Source organism: Stegastes partitus, unplaced genomic scaffold (genome assembly GCF_000690725.1).
Source record: "Stegastes partitus isolate 25-593 unplaced genomic scaffold, Stegastes_partitus-1.0.2 Scaffold373, whole genome shotgun sequence".
Taxonomy (NCBI): domain Eukaryota; kingdom Metazoa; phylum Chordata; class Actinopteri; family Pomacentridae; genus Stegastes; species Stegastes partitus.
Window position 1 is genome coordinate 6,045 of NW_007578104.1, and position 18,876 is coordinate 24,920.

The 18,876-nt window shown below is 45.6% G+C and overlaps 1 protein-coding gene across 2 annotated transcripts in view; it reads right to left on the bottom strand.

Annotated features, from left to right (window-relative positions):
* Positions 1–3,107: 3,107 nt before the first annotated feature.
* Positions 3,108–18,876, bottom strand: part of LOC103359445 (chloride channel protein 2-like) — a 203,008-nt gene continuing 187,239 nt past the window's right edge. For both annotated transcript variants that reach the window (XM_008284783.1, XM_008284782.1), the window contains 4 exons: positions 17,866–17,904; positions 15,501–15,605; positions 9,392–9,478; positions 3,108–6,825 (listed from right to left, as the gene is read on the bottom strand). In XM_008284783.1, coding sequence (XP_008283005.1) covers positions 6,631–6,825; positions 9,392–9,478; positions 15,501–15,605; positions 17,866–17,904 — 426 coding nt within the window. In that variant the 3' untranslated portion in view covers positions 3,108–6,630. The remainder of the gene's footprint in view (positions 6,826–9,391; positions 9,479–15,500; positions 15,606–17,865; positions 17,905–18,876) is intronic.

An 18,876-nucleotide genomic window follows, 5' to 3' on the forward strand; every position in this document is an offset into this window, starting at 1 on the left:
GAGTCTGGACCTCTCCCCAGCGACGCCATCCATCAGTCTCCAGAGCGACAGGTACTTCCTACGCTGCAGCCGTCGGCGGGAGCAGCAGGAAGGCTTCAGAGCAACACCTTTATTTAATATTCATCAGGAGGAGGGCGGCGTCAGCGCGGACAGATGGCCGTCCACTCAAGTGCTTCTCACGCCATTCATCACATGCAGCACAGCGTTAGTGAGGAGACATGGCTCACTCAGATAAGTTGCACCATCAGCGTCTGATAGAAGGTTGCATGTAGTGGATTACAGATTATGCAGCAGAAGCTTCCAAACCGTACAAAATCATCTCCACACACACACACACACACACACACACACACACGTCAGCAGGCCCACGTCTCTCCAGAGAAGGTCTGGTGCTCCCGACTCAAACTCACCGAGGGACAGAGCTGCAGCCTACTTAACGAATGAACTCGTTATGCTCATTAAGCTTTTACCAGCGCACCCTCCACCCATTACAGCCCAGATGCGCTCCTCACTTTCACAAACAGCAAAACAACAGAATCAAGAAAGAGTGTATGAGTGTGTGTGTGTGTGTGTGTGTGTGTGTGTCCACCAGTAGAAGGCGGAGGAATGAAAACACTGATTTGGAACAACCAGAGTGTGTCGTTTGTTACTGATCTAACTGTAGCAGAACTAGAAGCTTGTTTTAGTTCAGAGTTGTTTTACTGAACCGACTGACTTCAACATCTTTGATTAGTTCATGTTCAACACGTTACTATCAGTACGTTTGAGACCACGGTGACAGACGTGCAGAGAACTGTGGAGCTGCTTCCTCTTCCCGAATCTCTCTCCGACTTGTTCACTGACGTCGACACCCATCAGACAGGATGATGGGATGCTGAGGATTTTTCTATATATAATTTTGCATGTAGTAATATGCAAGTGCCTGAAAAACACCCGCCATGACCCAAAGTCTGTCATTACAGGTAATTAAATGCAGATGTGATGGATATAGCCTCTGCATATAGTTACTGCACAGCATCTGAACCTCTGCAGACTCTGCAATCATACAGCTGGAGATGCTAAAATGTTGTAAACTCTCTCATCCGTGACATCCATTTGTATATGAGGCTCCAGACAATAACTCTGGACATGAATTTGTTTAGTGTCACAAAGTGAAAGCTTCATATTCACCAGCCTGAAAGGATCACAGTCATTTGCGCTTCATGCATCGACGCCCTGAAGGTGGGAATTCTTTTCAAAACTATTCTAGCGTCGCCTCTGATCCGCAGAGAAACACTGAGCTGCCTCACAGTGTGATGGTCTCTGCTGCAGCAGCTCAGACACTCTGCACCATCGCAGTGAGAGCGATGACTGGAGGAGCCAGTTCACCGGCTCTGCTACCGGCTCTGCTAGCGGCTCTGTTACCGGCTCTGCTACCCATCGCTGCAGAGACACACACACTGTGAGACTGACTGAGCTTCAGGTCTCACCGTCCTGGCTGTGATGCATTATTATAAACATGCCACAACATTAAAACCACCTGTTAATCCCGTGCTGGTCTGAACCATGTGCCGCTAAAGCAGCTGTGAATTGTCATGACACAGACACAGAACCTCTGGGGCAGCAGATCCTTCAGGTCCTGTTGGATACGTGGTGGGGCCTCTGTGTATCAGGCCCGCTCCAGCACAGCATCATGGATGCTCGATCAGATTAAAATCAATGGGCTCTTTTTCATGTTCCTCAAGCTGTTCTTTTAGTGTTTTTATTTGATCTATTTGACCTCTATTTCACCAGGTACAAATGTTTGAGAACCAGTTCACATTTGCAAACATGACCGGGCCACGAGGCGCCAGCAGGAACAAATGAAGAGTTCGTTTGCAAAACAGATCCCTCCATGTTCACAAATGATCAGGATGGTTATCAGGCTTCTGCAGAGCTTGATGATGAGCTGATCATTTGAATCAGGTGTGTTGGAAGAGGGAAACATCTAAAACATGCTGGATAGGGACTCTCGAGGACCAGGACTGGGCACCCCTGGTGTAGGGAGATCGTCTGAAACATGGAAAAGCAGCAGAAACTGAACTGTGAAAATGCATGAAGACATTAGTCAGGGTATTATTTATAACGTGATTATTCTGGTATGTACAACATGTATGTATGAATTCAACAAGCATCGTTATAAAGTCCAGTTTCTTCTGTTCCGTGTCAATGCCGTGATGAGTTCATGAGTAATTCTAACCAAACTAATGAGTGTGAAGCTTGCAGCTATGATTGAACTTGATTTGTGTTCACAGGTTTCAGGAACATGTGATTAAAGTTGCATGAAGACTCTGGTCGGTTGGATGTTGAGACTAAAATGAAATTCGAAAATACAAAAAAACCCCATAAAGGTGGAGTAAATGAACTCACCAGACCTCCGTGTGCTGCTGCTCGTCTCTGCTCGAGGCGACATGAACCGCTTCAAGCACAACACGCTCTTTAATCAGCTGCTGGTCAGGTTTGGACGACGGAGAAGACTGAAAATAATGTTCTCACTTCATTGATTTTTGCAATTTTCATTTTTAAATCCATCAGACGTGCAGACGAACAGGTCCTCCTTCTGCGTGGAGCCTTTCCTCTGAGATGCAAACTGATTTTATGTTTTCATGTGTCAGTGAACGGAAATCTGATCAAACCGCAATAACAATAATTATTTATTGATGACAAGTAAAAATATCATGTTTTTAATTTAACTATTAGAAGTACAGCTATCATCAGCCTTAAATCTCACTGCTTCTCTGCTTCACTTAGATTTATTTTACAAATAAATGTGCAAAAATAGATGCTGAATGCTTTATTCTTTCCTGTAGCTGGACAGCAGTGAGTATTTACAGAGAATCTCTCATCTGATCAAAACGCAGAGTGAAGAGCAAAATGCTGACTCTGAGCTATAAACAGATTTGGGACAAAATGAACTAATCTGAGCATTATTGTGGCATCACTGTGCTTCTTTCCCGCTGGGAGCATCAGCCAAAGACAAAAACAACCGTCCAGGTGCTTCCCAGCTGCTGCTGAAGGGAAACAAGAGGACAGACAGGATGGATCGAAGTCCTTTGAGATAAAACACAAAAATCAGACGCACAAAACTCTCTGCTTGTTTGTTAAAATCTCATTTATTCGTCACTGATATACAAAAACAATATTTCATTTTTCGGTGTGAAAAATAGCTCTGGATTTTGTTCAGCTCCGTCTGGTTTGGCCCTCAGGGTTTGCCGTAGTGGAGGCCTCCAGTATATACAATGTACAGTCCCTAAGAGCCCTAAGGAGTGAATAAAAGATAACCCTCAACAGCTGATGTGAGGATCTGGTCTTATCGAAGCCCCTCAGACTGAAGGAGAGGATGGAGGGGAGCGACACAGAACTGACTCGGTGTCTGAACGTCCATGCAGCAGGATTCACCACAGAGCCCTCTGAGACCAGACCGGGTGAAGGTTTCCCAAAAGCCAAAACAAAGAATCAAAGCCATTTTTCTTCAAGACCTCAAGGTGCAAACAGTGTGTTAAATATTTCAACGCTGATTCTGCCGAGCTGACCAGAAGCTTTTGGGAAACCCTGCCCTCCAAACTGTCGTTCGAACATCACTTCATCACACACGGGCTCCGTGTGAGCGTCGGTTCTCCTCATATACATACGTCTTTTTACACTTTTCAGGTTTCTTTACAAAAATAAGGTTATCTTGCATTCATGTCATCAATTAAAACTGGGTTACAAAGTGAGATGAACAACTGTTATTGCACAAACTGATTACCCAACAAGTAGATCATCGGTAAAAAGAACGACAACAAAAAGAAATGTACAACTTCTACTCTGTGATTAATAAGGACTAATAAATATGCATCTAGCTCGGTCTGTATGCGTCTGCGAGCAAATGAGATGAAACATTGGGAAATGTTGGCGGAGGAGGAGGAGGATGGGGGGGGAGGCTGTGGCAGAAGGCGACGTAATGAAAATCGATGAAAAGCACAAACAAATGAACAGAAACCAAATCAGTGGATCTCAGTCGGTCCCCCGGGCGAGCGCATATGGAGGGGGGGTGACAGGTTGCCATGGTGATAAATGCACACCGCGCCGAAACATCATCCACTTACATATCTGCGTGCGTGAAAAAGTGCCTCGTCTACATGACTAGAAAACCAGCTTGGTCGCTATGGAGCAGAGGAGGCACTTATGGAACCAACACCTCGCCGGCATGCCGGCCCCGTCCACGTCTACATCGCTTCTGTTCTCCCATCAGGCTGCCTTCACCCAGACATTAGTGTCATTTACAACGTCTACCATCGTAGAAATGTTCCAGACAGCATGTTAAAATATATAAAAAAAACAACAACCCCACAAAGAACAGCATGATAATCAACTTCAAAATCATCAAATGCAACAACAAATACCATAAAACAGGGAACAGACGACAAGTAAGGATCGGTTAAGACATTAAATTATGATTTTTATATTACAAGGATGATATTAAATATATTAATCTGTAAGTATAAGTTCGCTAACCTAAAGACTCCACCCCCAGCTGAACATCAGGCCGTGAATAAAGCTCGCTGGATGAGCGGAAGATGCCGAAGACGGTAAGAAAATACAGGCACAAGATGGCAAACTGAGACATCATTCGCTCGTCCGTTTCTGTCTAGCGTTTGTATTTGGTACATTTTCGTCATATAAAACAAACCCCACATGCACACTGTCATGCAAAGCCATGCTGCGTCACCGTGTGCAGGGCGGGTTCAAGACAAGACGCCACCGAACTCAATAAAATCCATGCAATGCATCGAGGTGGAGCTGGGAGTGTGTGAGGGCGTGTTTAAGGCATCCAAGCTGTAGTTCTGCAGTAGTGGTCGTACTCAACTGGTCTCAACTCAAAGTAGGGTTCAAACAACAGGAGTGTGTTTTTATAAAGGATGTTTGGAGGCGAGACAGACGGAGGGCTGGAAGGAAAACAAAGGAGTGTGTTTCTGTTGATGAGCAGAGAGCATTACGGCACACATGAATTATTAAAGACTGAGTACTTTACATTATCTGTCAGGTCAGAAATCAGAAACCACGCCGCGGTTAAACGTCGCCGCCTCGCGCTGCCGGTTCAGTCTGTCGCTGTGTGGAAGCTGCAGCGGCGATTTACTGAGGACGCGGCTGGTGAACTAGCTGGATACCAAATGATTAAAGAACATCTTCCAGAGCTCCCTGTTGGTCACTTATGGATTTCCTTTAGCCGCTTAATCACACCGGACGATTCTTCAGTTCGCTCAAACGGCCGCTCTGCATTAATCAAGCCGGTTCTGCTCACACTTGGCCAGCGGCGGCTGGATGTGCAGCCGGACCCTGTGGACCGTTACATCATGCAGCTGCTGGGCTTGTGTCTCAGATACAAAGTAATGGAGGTTAGCTAACATGGCAATCAAAGGCAGATTGATGAGAGGGCCCAGAGCAGCTGGTTAAGTAATGATGTCTTCATTCTTTCAGCCATCCATTTGCTCCCTGCTCGTCCTCCCTCCTTCCCCCTCGCTTCCTGCCCTCTCCATCCGCCTCAGCCTTCTCGGGAACGCTTATTAAGGGCTATATTTAGATAAGGAGAAAACCTCTCCGAGTGCACCGCTGCAGCATGTTTGTGTGCGTTTCTATGCGTCTGCCTTGCGTCGCCCAAGGCTGTAGCTACAGTGTGAGAGGAGTGTGTGTTCTGAACGGGCTACAGGTGCCTCCGTCGCTGCCAACCGGCGTGTCTGCTTGCATAGGCTGTGCTCTCAACCCGACCGTTAAGACTCGCAGTGAGGGGATGGACATCGAGAGGAAAAGAAAACTAAGGCATGTGTCTCCTGATGAGTCCGTCGCTTGTCAGCGGGACAAGCCGTAGTGTAATTTACAAAGAAATGACAAATTCCAGTCAAACCCAGACCACCTGATCAGTCAGAAATAAAAATGATTCAAGCAGGAAAACAAAGAACGCAATTTGTTCTAAAGGCAATAATAAAAAAAAAATCCTATAAGAAATAGTCGTTTGCTTCCTGCCTCGTCATGCACGCTCACATTTTCTCATTTAAACACGCACAGTCCACGCATACAGTACAGGATTCTTCCTTGTCGTCGCTGATGAATTTCTCTACTGAAGTGGAAGACTCATTCAAAGACAGCGTTTGCAGGTCCAAACTTTGATCCCAACTCTAACCATACACAAGCTAAACAAAGTCTAAAAAAAACATCCCTTTTTAAAAGATGCCCACCCAGTCCCAGGTCCCTGTTGGACTCAACCAACGTGTGTCTTTTCTTCTTTTCCCCCAAATCCACATTCTCTCTGCTGTGGGTTCCAAAGGGAAAACGGAGAGCAGGGCACAGGTTGGGTTGGGCTCCACTCCCCCCGTGGAGTGTCTGGCTGGGTCAGTGCAAGGCTCCTGGAGAAAGCACTGGGTGGTCCGTGAAGCGAAGGAGGAGGTGGAGGGGGAGGCAGAGGAGCAGGTGAGGAGGGCGGCGAGGAGGAGGCTGGCGTAGCAGTAGAACTCTTTCCAGAATTAAATATTGATCCTAAGCCCTGAGGATTTTTGCATTTTTGTGGCTTTGGGAGATTGAAGACCTCAACGCTTCCTCTTCCTCCACCTGCTCTTCTTCCTCCTCGGCGTCCCCTCACTGGGACTTCTCGTCGGACTCGGACGGGGTGTGTTCGCGCGGCAGCGACATGCTCTTGTGGCGATCCCACAGCTTGTGGAGCTCGGTGGCCTCGTTCTCGCTGCTGCTGGTGCCGCTGTCACGGAAGCTGGCCAGAGGCGGACGAACCTTCACGCCTTTCACCGTCACTGAGCCCTCGATGGCTTTGCGAAGCTGCATGAGGAAAGAAAGACGGTTAGCGAAGACGACACGAACGGCCCAAACCCAGGCAGGTACAAAATCTGAATACGCTCATATTGGAAAATGATTCTGACACAGAAGGAACGATGTCTAAAAGATGAGCCTACCACCATAATGTAGCTACAAATGAGACTTTTCATTTGTTAGAACTTGTTGTGACAAACCACCTCCCACATGATGGTATGAGCCTCACAAAATTACCCAAACACACTTTAAAGTTTCCTCCAGTAGATGATCAACAAACACATCCAGGCTCCCGATGACTCTACGTCACATTAAACATTAAACTGGTGCAGTTTTCATATTGAAACTATGATATATTCCAAGAAAGTGATGCTCCAAAAACCGATTCTGGCTTTAGATTGTGACACTTGAAGTGGATGTAAAATCGATTTGGCTGCAGAGCTCACATGTATTTGGCAGCTTAGTAAATGTTATGCGGCTGTCTCCTTCACATATTAAGTAATGAGGGCTCAGATGCTAGAGAAATACAGCAAATTAAAAAGTGAGAGAGTGTTTGGAGGGCCTGTAAATATTCATAGTATGAAGGGAAGCTTCTGCATGGCTTCATCAGATATCATGCAGTGATCGAACACATGAACCTGTTTCAGGTTTGGTGGATTTTAATGCCCCGGATGCTTTTTATGCTTCAACTAAACACAACCTCAAGGCTTTCAGCTCCAAACCTCAAGGGTCTGGATTTTGGTTTTGATAAATCTTGGGCTCTAATCACACCTGAGCCCCAAAATGGAGGCTATGAGTAAAATACAGATCTAAGTGGCTACAGGATGCTGAATTTCTGCACAGCGTTGTGATGATAGTGTTATTATGCTCTGCTGCAGACAGTGTTGGAACACAAGGCCCCTGTGGGAAGGGAACTGCCAACACCGGCCTTGCTCCGCGGTGCAGGATCATGTCAGGAGTTTACATCCTGATGTAAAGACACACGGGATGTTTTCAGACCAGAACCTCTTCTCCAAAACGTAACGGAGGGAAAGCTTCTGTCCAGAGGGCAGTCTGGACTTGAAAGCGAGGTCACAGCGACTCTGGTTTTCGCTGCTCGCTGAAACATTTTGCAGAATAATGACTGTAGATGTATTTATCTGTGCAGCCCTGCTGGCCACCTACACACAGCACCAGTCAAAGCAGATCAGCAAACCTCTCCGTACGGTTCAGACCTGTTTGAGCCACAGTGCTGCAGCTTTTCACAGGAAACCTGTACATCTGTCACGACTATCAGAGACAATTACTGAAGTATTCCCAAAGCAACCTTTGCCAAAATAAAATGCTCAAAATTTCAAGCCTTCACTTGCCGTGGCGCTGCCTGCTCATCTCGGTTGGCATCTAAAAAGCACCATATGGACACGTTACCGCCGTAGAACCATGTATTCCTCCAGAGATGCTCTTTAGTTTACTTCCACATCCCTTCATAGGTACATCCGTCTTTTAAACACAGTCTCTGGTTTTCATTCACGCTCATTTAAAACATGTCCAGAGAGGAAAACACAATTCCTTTTTACTGTAATAGGAAACCAGTAGAACGCAGTATTTCTTATCAGCGTGCATGTTCTGGATTGACATGACTTCACATTATTTAATCTCCTCAACACACTGTGAGAGTTAGTGATGATTCTCTACAGCCTCTGTCATCCCATCTCCATGAGCTCGCCGTGGGAGAGAGCATTACCGGGTTTCTGTTCGGCCAGGCCAAGTTTGTCATTTGGCTGATGGGGTGAAGGATTTGGGCGCCACAAGAATACTGTGGTGGAAATAATGCAGCATAAAAACGCACACAAACGTGGCTGTGATGCTGCCCGTCCATATGGAGCGGAGAGGCTGTGATATAACAGCGTGTCTGCGTGACAGACAGGCAGGCCGGGCTGGGCCGGGCTTTATCGGGCTCGGCTCGGCTCTTTTTGTCTGCTGGTGGAACGCAGAACAAAACAGCGTAAATGTCAGGGACAGGCAAGCAGCGCTGCACTTAGCAGCAATCCTCTCACCACTTCCTGGCCAATTCACAAAGAGCGAGAGGTTTTCACTTGTTTGTGAGGCGGCAGAGATGGAAAGAGAGGGAGGGGCGGCCGAGAACTGACAGAGAGACAATAGACAGAGACAGAAATATTAAGCAGCCTTTTGTCTGTCACAGCACACACCAGGCCGAGAGGAGGAATCATTAATGATGACTGAAATGTCTGTGTGTGTGTGTGTGTGTGTGTGTGCAGCGCGGCGACAGCACTGCTGATGATCCTGACAGTGATTTTACAGTTATGAAAGCAGCGAACATGCTGCCTGTGTAAATGATGACAGTCACGACTTCACTTTGGAGAAATTTACAAAAAAATGGATTAAGAGAATAACTTCAGCAGATATGAAACCGTTAATGTCTGGATCATTTGTCATCTAAAAAGGAAAACCCATGAAAATTTGATCACAAAAAGCAGATATGAAACCATTAAACAGTGAAAATGTGTAACCATTAGGTAAAAACAAACGCTGCAGAATGCAACCACAGCGGTGCATGTGTTCAGGAGACTCTCACCTCTTTGAGGGACACGACACCGATGAGGCGCCCGATGCTGGTGACGTAGGCGTGGTCCAGGCCCAGCAGGGAGAAGATGGTGTGGGTCTGCAGAGAAACAGCAGAGACGGGTTGGAAAAAATCAGCAGCACAAACCAAAAGGAAGCACTTTGCTGAGTTCTTACTTAAAATAGAAAATTTGCTCAATAAGGGAAATGCACCAGTGACTTTAATTATCCAGCACCAACAACTTCATTCACAACGGATCCATTCAGCTCGTCAAATGTTCAGCTAAATGGGATACCATCACTTGGGGAAATGTGGTTTAAAAAAAAGAAAAGAAACTGTCGTGCTAAATACCTGCTCGCTGACAAGAACCGACTGAAGCTGGAAGCAGCGCTCAGTTCAAAAAACCTTTATGATCTCAGACATGCGCCATGAGGAAGTGTTTCAAGCTAAAGCTCCGTATTAGCAATAAATCACAAACTACAGGTTTAACAGCCAATCAAGACTAACGCAGCAGATGATAGGACACATCTGTTCGGCTCAAAGTGCAGAACAGAGGCTCAGCAGAACAATAACTCGACACAAGTACAGGATGTAAGATGAGAACAGAGAAACTGTGAAGTCCATCAGACCAAAGCGTTCATCCTCATGGTTCGTTGTGGTTCACCCGTCTAGTTTCACAACCCTCTGAAGAACCAGATCCTGTTGGGCTTCGGTTAACAAGCGACTCTCTCAGTGAATTTTACTCCACGCTGCATAATGTCAAGTTGTAATCCTGGAGTAATTGAGCCATACATGTCTGAATCAGAGAGGAAGCAGAGGACTGGATCGTACGGCTTCTGTACAAGTCGATGGAACGTATTTATGTGTTGCTCTTGTTAAGAAGCAGCGGTCTGTGGGTGTAGGCCACGGCTTTGTGATGGATCTATTGTCTGTAAACGTATTGTTCACGGTCACTTTGTCTGCTGTCAGCCGAGACTGGCGGCTGTTTTCAGTCCAAACCTCTGCCGTACTCGACCTACAGCCACCTCAGATGGCAGACAGGCCAAGCTAGCACCTTGCTGAGGAACATTTAGCAGCTAAGGAGCCAGACTGTTTGTCCCCTTGGGCGTTGGTGGAGACCCAAACAGAGCTACAAGGATGAAACAGATGGAAGCAAACAAGACTCCACATCAGTGTTCAGCTCCAGCATCTGTCAGCAAGTTTGTTGTAACCTGATAAAATGAGATTCTGTCAACTCGGTAAACCCTGGACCATGAAATAAAAGCCAGAAAACTCTATTTTTATCTTCTAAACTGGAGTATTTATTGAACCTTCTAACAGAAAATAGTAAAATAAAAACTCAATTTGCATATATGAGTTTTAATTTGTATTATTTTAGCTACATTCAGCATTTCTAGTCTATTAATTACGATCTACGGTGGATTATCTGTTGTTTTTATGAAAAAATATCACACTGATGATTAAAAACTGATGATCAAATACGACACACATGCTGTTACAGGGTTAGTGATGTTTTAAAACTTGCTTCTTCTGCCTACAGCTGGTAGTTCAGACATTTCAGCGATGGAATAACTGACGTTAACACAGCGAGCTCCACACAGATGTGCTTCAGCGGCGACGTGGGTCTAACTTTAGCTGCAGATGGAGTCGCTGGATGGTGATGACACACATTAACCTGCCACAGCTGTCTCAGGGAGGAGGTCGGACGCAGGTCGAACACGTTAGCCTGCCGAGTCTGTTCACTTAAAGAGGAATCAGACCAAGTTCAAATAACAATGTTAAAGTCAGTTTAATCATCTGTATCACCGCGGTTACAGGCTTCAAACCGGTGAATCCAAAGACATCCTCCTTTAAATCAGCTTTTGAGTCAACCTACTGCATAATAACACTCAGTATCCTCCACACAGAGGAGGCCTGGCAACCGTTTCTATTTTCCTGCTTTATTTCTCTCTAAACACAATGACTCATTATTATACATTCGAAAAAACAACAATAAGAGTGTTAAAATGTTCTGTGGATACTTAGGATGTCACTGTGTGCTATTAGTGTCAGTCACATTCCTTATTCTCACAGTTCCACTGTGTTGTTCAACTTTTATATTGTTAGAAATGTTAGTTTCATTTGTTCCCGCCGCCCCGTTCTGCTCCATTTTTTACTCTCCGTCCTATTAGTGCCGTATTTGCCCATGCAATGACTCAGTTTCCACACTGGGATCATTAAAGTTTCATTTAATCTTATCTGCAGGCCTACGGTTACAGAGGAGTGTGTGCCGTGGATCAGAAAGGTTGCAGAATTGATGCCAACAGGACTTTTTGTTCTAGACCCTCTTAGTGTTTAATGGGACTTTCTCCTGAGCCAGAGTGGGCATTGGGGAGGTTTGAAATTGATCCCACTGTGCCAAGCAAACCGAAGCTGTGCCAAGGAAAAGATTGTAAAGTGCTTTCAGGCCACGGCCAACCGTAATATAATCCGTCAGAGAGTTTCCCCACAGGAAGCCGTCGTCGCTTCTCTGGGGACAGAATGAGCTCACCTCCGTTTCAACCCATTCGAGTCTATTTAAGCTGCTACTCGCTGATTAAAGGTGCTGCAAATAGCATTTTACAATCAATTGATCAGCGGCACAGTAACGTGGTCAGCAGCCTCCGGAGTGCCAACAAGTCACACTCGGTGTTCGTCCTGTTTCATCACAACGCTAAACAGAATGTAGATCACTGGAGATGTGGTCTTAACACGGAAAAGCGCTGTCAGAACCAGAGGCTAAACTATGCTATCACAATTATAAATATGTGTCTCTGCTGGGATTTAAACCACCAATCCAACACCATGGAGCAGAGGAGACACCAGAGCTGATCAATCTATTATATGAACCCAATTTTCTGCAACTTCTCCTCCATTTATAAAATTCTTCAGAGAGTAAGCAATCTGTTGACGCCCCCTTGGACTCCCTGTCGTCTTCAGGTACCTTATAGATGAAATCACAACAACGGAACCAGAACTTAGACCGTTTAATGGCACCATGTCCTCAAACAACCCTCAAAAAAATCCTCTGCAGGAACTCTGTTGACAGTGACGTCTGTAAATTATCCAGAATCTCAGCAGAGTTTTTCTTTTTTTTTAATGCAAATTTTTCAACGCTTTCACTGCCAAGAAATAATATCTCATCCCCTTCCACGGTACTCAGGTGGTGGCAGGAAAGTCCCGAGACATCAATCATCCCTTTTATTATTGTTGCACTCAACACAACAGGATGCAGAGCTGAACACTTCAGATTCAGAGGTGTCTGATTGAGCTCAGCTTCATCCAGATGAAGATTTTGGAATGACGACACTGTAACCGTCACTGTCACAATGCATAATTATCTTCAGTTGAGTACTGAAGGTGCTCTGGAGGTCGGTGGTGGACCAACACCTCATCCAGATGCTTGCTGCTCACTCCGCGGACTTGCTATTAATCTGTACGTTTTTGTAACGTGGGTGAATTGAGCCTTTATTCTGACGCTGTAATCACGGCAGGCTGCAGCAGTGGCTTGATGAGCTCTTTTCTTTGGTGCAGATCCTGGAAGCGTGGGCTGCTCTGGGTCCTGTTTGCTTCCACCTCAAACGAACTGACAGCAGCCCTGAGCCAAAACCCCACACCGGTCATGTCATGTAAATAGGCCACGTAACAGATTTGTCCATTACAAAAGAGCCTGCAGACAAACACACCACAACAACAACAAGAGTAAACAGCTTGGGATAAATGGTGAGCAGAGAGAGAGGAACTGCACACACACATGCACACATCCATGCCGGTGCACGGCGGCGGCGGCGGCGGCAGCGGGCGGTGTTTAATATGCTGAGGGAGATTGTGCGTGGTATTGGCTTTTGGCAGTGTGCAGCGGAGGGAGGGGACCGAGATGGATTGGTGCAGGATCCCTCTCTTAAATGTTTAAAGACTATTCACACAGAGCCCAGAGGACGAGGGGGGAGGGGAGAGAGAGAAGGTAGCGTTATGAATGGAGGACATTAGGCGCTGCCACCGCCGCTGGCAGGCTACAGTTACTGTGTGTGTGTGTGTGTGCTCGGCAGGAAGTGAGTGTTTCAACACTGAAATGTGTTTGTGTGTGTGTGTGTGTGTGTGTGTGTGTGTGTGTGTGTGTGTGTGTGTGGACGCTACGCTTGTGTGTTTGGAAGACAGAGCCTCTTCCAGGGTGTATGAATGGGCCGCAGTGAGGAAACTAAATCAACACGGGCTCTGAAGAGCTCAGGATCCTTTCTTTACGCTGCACTCTCACTTCCTCCTTCACTCAGTGGGGAAAATCCTCGGTGTGTGTGTGTGTGTGTGTGTGTTGTTTTGCATTGTTTGTGTGCTCCTTCAATGTCACCACACACACCGCAGGAGCACTGAGGGTATCTGGAGTGTTGGAATTTGTGGCAGTTCACTTTTCAAGTGCTTCTGTCTGCATCGGGGGAATAAAGGCGGCCTCGCATTGACTCCCACAGAACTATAAGTCTGCTATAATGGATGTTTGCTCATTGAGAAAACAAACGCTTGAGATGTAATCTGTTTGGTTCCAAGTGATTGTAGCCTCTGTTAACCTTTTTTGCCCACAGGACTCCAGCTCTCTGCTGCACTTACACAAACCGCTGCTGCTGGTTCCAATAAACGGTACATTAATGAGGACGGAGCAGGTTTCTCGTATAAACAGACAGTTTCAATGCACATCAGGGTCTGCAAAGGAAACTTTCAACCGGAACCGTTAATTGAAGGTATAGTTATTTACCACGGTCAGGACTGTGGGGGTGTGTTTTGATCAAACAAGCCACTAACTGTCATCAAACACTGTTTCTGAAGTGGGAAAATCCTGACCGGTGCCCAGAAGTACAAACTCACAGCTCAACATTCTCAAACGAAGCCAGTGGCACTTTAACCTGAGCACAGAAGCAAATGAAAATCGGAAATTGTGTTTAAAGTATAAGGCATGGCCCCATGGGTCGCACTGAGACGCTGGTTAAAGCAGGTTGTCAGGGGCATTTAAAAGTAAGACATAAAACTAACCAAGTTGTGTGTTAGGGCAGAAATGTCATAAATGTCTAAATGAACTGAAACGACCTAAAAAGGTTTTTCCATTTGTTTTCCATTGGTTGAGGTTAACAGGCCACAGCTCTGTGGTGTATCGCTGCATTCTCCTTTAAGCCCATTCTTTCTCATTAGGTGTGTCAGGAAGCTGTGTGACCAGCGTACAAAGACAGAAGTTACACCTTTCACCGCCTGCCATGGACATGTTCTTCCTTTTGATTATTAGTTTTAGGATTGTTTTATGTGTCTACTTGTGACCAAAACAACAAAGGAATAGTTTATGACAACCTGCAGCTACACATTTGAGAGAGCAAAAATGACACGGAGTCCCACAAGGCTCCATTCTGGGGCCTCTTCCTTTTAAGATGAGGTTATGAAATAAAATATCAGAGCGGAAGTATTTGGATGGAATTCAGGAGAACATCAGCAGTTTACTACTGTTCTCTGTAGTCACTGAGCAGGTACACAGTACAAATTGGAAAATAGTTTAGTTTATAAAAGATTTCTTATTAAAAACAGAATCTAAACTTCTGACTAATAACCGCCCTGTCCTGTCAGGTAAACAGGGAGGATGATGTGAACATGGAGAAGTTCAGTTTTTCTGCTTCACATATCTGATACGAACTCCCAAGAACCTTGTGATCTTGCATTAATATTCAGTTTTCTTTAAAATCAAGGCTGAAAATCCCTCTTTCTGCCACTACCTGTTATTAAATGTGGGGCTTTATATATATATATATATATATATATATGTATATATATAAACTGCATTACACTGCTGTGAATAATACATGTACATATATTATTTTATTCTTTGAAAACGTTTTTCATGAATCCTTTCTGTTTTTAAATCTTGCTCTCGGGCCTTGTTGGTCGTATGCACAGCGTTTCTAATTGTCTTGTTTTTAAAGGGAACTATACTAATAACCGTGCATTTCCTAAATCAGTTAAACAGCAAAGGCTTACGAGCACAATACTGAGAATGCAGCTAATAGCAAAGCCACTGATTTATGCTCCAGTGTGAGACAGGCAGAGGTTGAAGCAGCTGTGCTTCCAATCAGACCTTGTGCAGCGACGTGCGCTCCACCAGCTGGAACGGGGCGGGGTCGATCTTGCAGTTGTTGAAGTTGACCTGCTCATCAAGCTGCTTCTCCTCCCACTCGGCAATCTGCAAATCACACAGGTTTTGGGAATCACTGAAGATGTGCAAACAAAAGAAGGAGGAAGAGAGAAAAGCCTCTGCAGTATATAAAGACTTCCAACATCCGTATTGATCAGTTCATAAACGGCATCATATCCACAGACAGGCTCCACTTTCATGGTTAATAAACAGTTGATTTCCTTCTGACTGTCCTACTATAAAACTGTGCAGTGACACATTAGACGCTTTTAACAGATGATGTCTTTATGCGCAGTGTCAGTAACTAATCAGAAGGCAAAGGCATCAAATAATCCCAAACCACAAGCTGACAAATCACATCCCTCTGATAGACAATCAATGGACCAGACGCTGCACTGACTGCCTCTATAAATCACACGAGACCCACAACGATGGACGGCCAAAAGGGTGAAGGGAGACGGAGGCAGAAGCGATGACACGGCAGATGTATGAGAGGTGAAGCATAAGTGATTCTGGGTGAGAAAAAAAAAAAAAAGAGGAGAGTGGATGGAGAAGAGAAGTGTGAGGAATGTGCGGCTGACAGAGAGGAAATGAGAGGTGCTGTTGATGGATGAATTATGAATGATGTCATATCCAAAAATATAAGACTCCGGGGTAATCAGCCCGTCTGGAGATATTGAGAAATCTGAGTCTGTCCGACTGCAGTGTCATCCAACGCAAGCTGAGGTTCCAGTTAGACAAATGTAGGTTCCTGAAGACCGGTTTGATCAAATGTATGCGATAGCTGGACTCGTTCTATGAACACGTGTTATCTGTGAAGCCAAACGCTGATGTAACGTATTCCTCTATGTCACAGAGCTTCACTGTCGTCCACAGCTTGTCTAAACCTCACCTTCCTGCTACTGGAAATACTAAAGAGAGATGAATCCAAAACAAAAACAAAAGGGTTTGGGAAAAAAAAATAGGAACACACAGACTGATGCATTGTTGGTCTGCAGTTTTTAGCGTTATGTGATTAAAGAAGAATAAAACAGGCCTGTGCTTTAACTTTAAATTGTTTTAAAACTCGTCCTCTCAAGACTTCTCAGGGACTCAGTGCTGGCACCAGACTTTAACTGTTGGTGTTGGAAAAGCTTTTAACCTTCTGAACCCCAAAAACCAGCCGTTTAATCATCAGATTTTTCACTTTGCAGCGGTCCTTGAACACATCACGTGCGGTGGTTCTTTGCATCAAAGGCTGCTGCTGTGGACACCAACAATTCAACTCTTTGTAAAAATGATGTTCTCTGGATGTGAGCGGGTGGGCGGGTGGTGTGTGAATACATAAGTGTTGGTGTCTTTAAGTTACTGGATCCTGGAGGAAGGCTCTCATCTTGGCTGCACTGCTGCTGAATAAATGACAACAAAACTTGATCTGATTCTGATTTTGGTCCTGCTGGGAAAAAAATAATCACACTCTGGCTTAAAATGTTGATATTTCATCAAAATCGACGTATTTTACACGATTCATTCAGGAAATCTCCAAAAACAAACCGTTTGCAGTCGATCATGTAAACAAAAAAACAACATTCTGTGCTGCTCAGCACTAACGAGGAGCTGATTCACTCGGCTGTGACCAACACAAGACGTGTGACAGAAACTCAGGGACTGTTCACTGCCGGCTGTGTTCACATGGACGGCTGGAGAGGAAGTTAAAGCACACTTGATCAACCAAATGACCGCAGCATGACTCCAGAAACAGCACAGAGAGGACAAAGATGTTGGAAGACACATGTAGCATGAGGACATGTCCATGTAGAGCTGATGTGCAGTACAACAGTAAAATATCTACAGCAGGTGGAACCACACAAAGATGGTCATTCAGACTTTGTCAGTTTCTGTAAAACAAACAGTAAAAAGCATTTCTTCTCTCGTTTCTTTTATTTATGGAATTTTAACTGACATTTTGGAGTTCTCTCTGCTTCTAGCTGGTTGGATTTTGTAGGTGGTTGGATGGATAAATGAGCCCACAGCGAGTAAAAACCAAACACTAGAAGCTGTTTAGGGTTCAGAGGGTTAAACCACGATGAGCTGAAGGTGCCACAGAGGCCTTCACAAGCGCTCTTACAGACCTGGAGCACAGTTTGAGATAAAAAAAAAACATTTTCAGTTTTTGCTTTCCACTTTCAGACTGGAGGACTCACAAGCAGCCTGAAGGACTCTTAAGCCTGGTGGCGCCTCTGATTGGTTAAATGACAGTCTAGACTCTGACAGCTCACTCTCAGGCGTCTCAGAAGTTGTGTGTGGACAGCAGATGTGTGCGTCTTACCTCTCTGATGGTCATGTCGTCTTCCACGTCTCCGTCATCCTGCAGCAGACGAGAAGCCAGCAGTCAGTACAGAAAACAAACACATCCAGTGTACAGAGCAAACACGACAACAAGAGGAAACTCGGTGCGTTCGCCACAAACACACAAGCAATGGTAAACAAATGGCAGACAAGCAAATGCACCCAGTGGGGCTATTATCTCCATAAACACTTATTTGTACTTTTCAACTGTACCCTCTCCACTACATCTGTGCACAGAAGGCAAAACGACACAAATCGCCCATGCATCACATCATAAGTGTTATACTGCGCCGCTGTCTCCAGACAGATGGACAGAAATGGGATGAGTGACTAAAGGAGCGACTACAGTACATTTAATGAGTGCGGGGGATGTGATGTATGAGATGTCAGAGCAGATGATCATTATAATGATGGATCCGCGGCGCGCTCAGAGCTCACGGCTCATAACTGACGCATCAGACACTCTGTGACAAGCCAGAGTCAAACCAGCAACCCCGGCGCTGTGCAGAGGAGCTCCGAACACTGCAGAGGTCCGGGTGACGGACGCGTACGGCCGAGTGGGTGAGAACGCTGCCGCAGGGTTTGTACGCATCGGCGTGTGTGTGACGGGCTGTGAAATGCAATTTCAGAGTGTTTAGCCGTGTGCTTGACTACAGGTATTTTCTTTCACAGCGCTGAATGCAGGACAACACACGTGTGTGCGAGAGCGATAAAGAACGGCAGGCTGAGTGTGACCCAGGGGCTGATGGGAGCCCTGAGCTCATTTATCCTCATCGCTGCGGTGGCCGACCTGTCGGTAACCCTAGCAACTGTTGCCGTGGGGTAGAAAGAGGTGCCCTACTGTAGCATTATGCAAGCAGAGGCCAGACGTGCCTGGAGTTTATGAGGCAAAACAAACGCATACTTAAACACACACCTGCAGCACTTTATCTGTGCTGTCTCACTGATCACTCTGCTTGTCTCACAACACAAGGGCACGCTGAATGTCGCC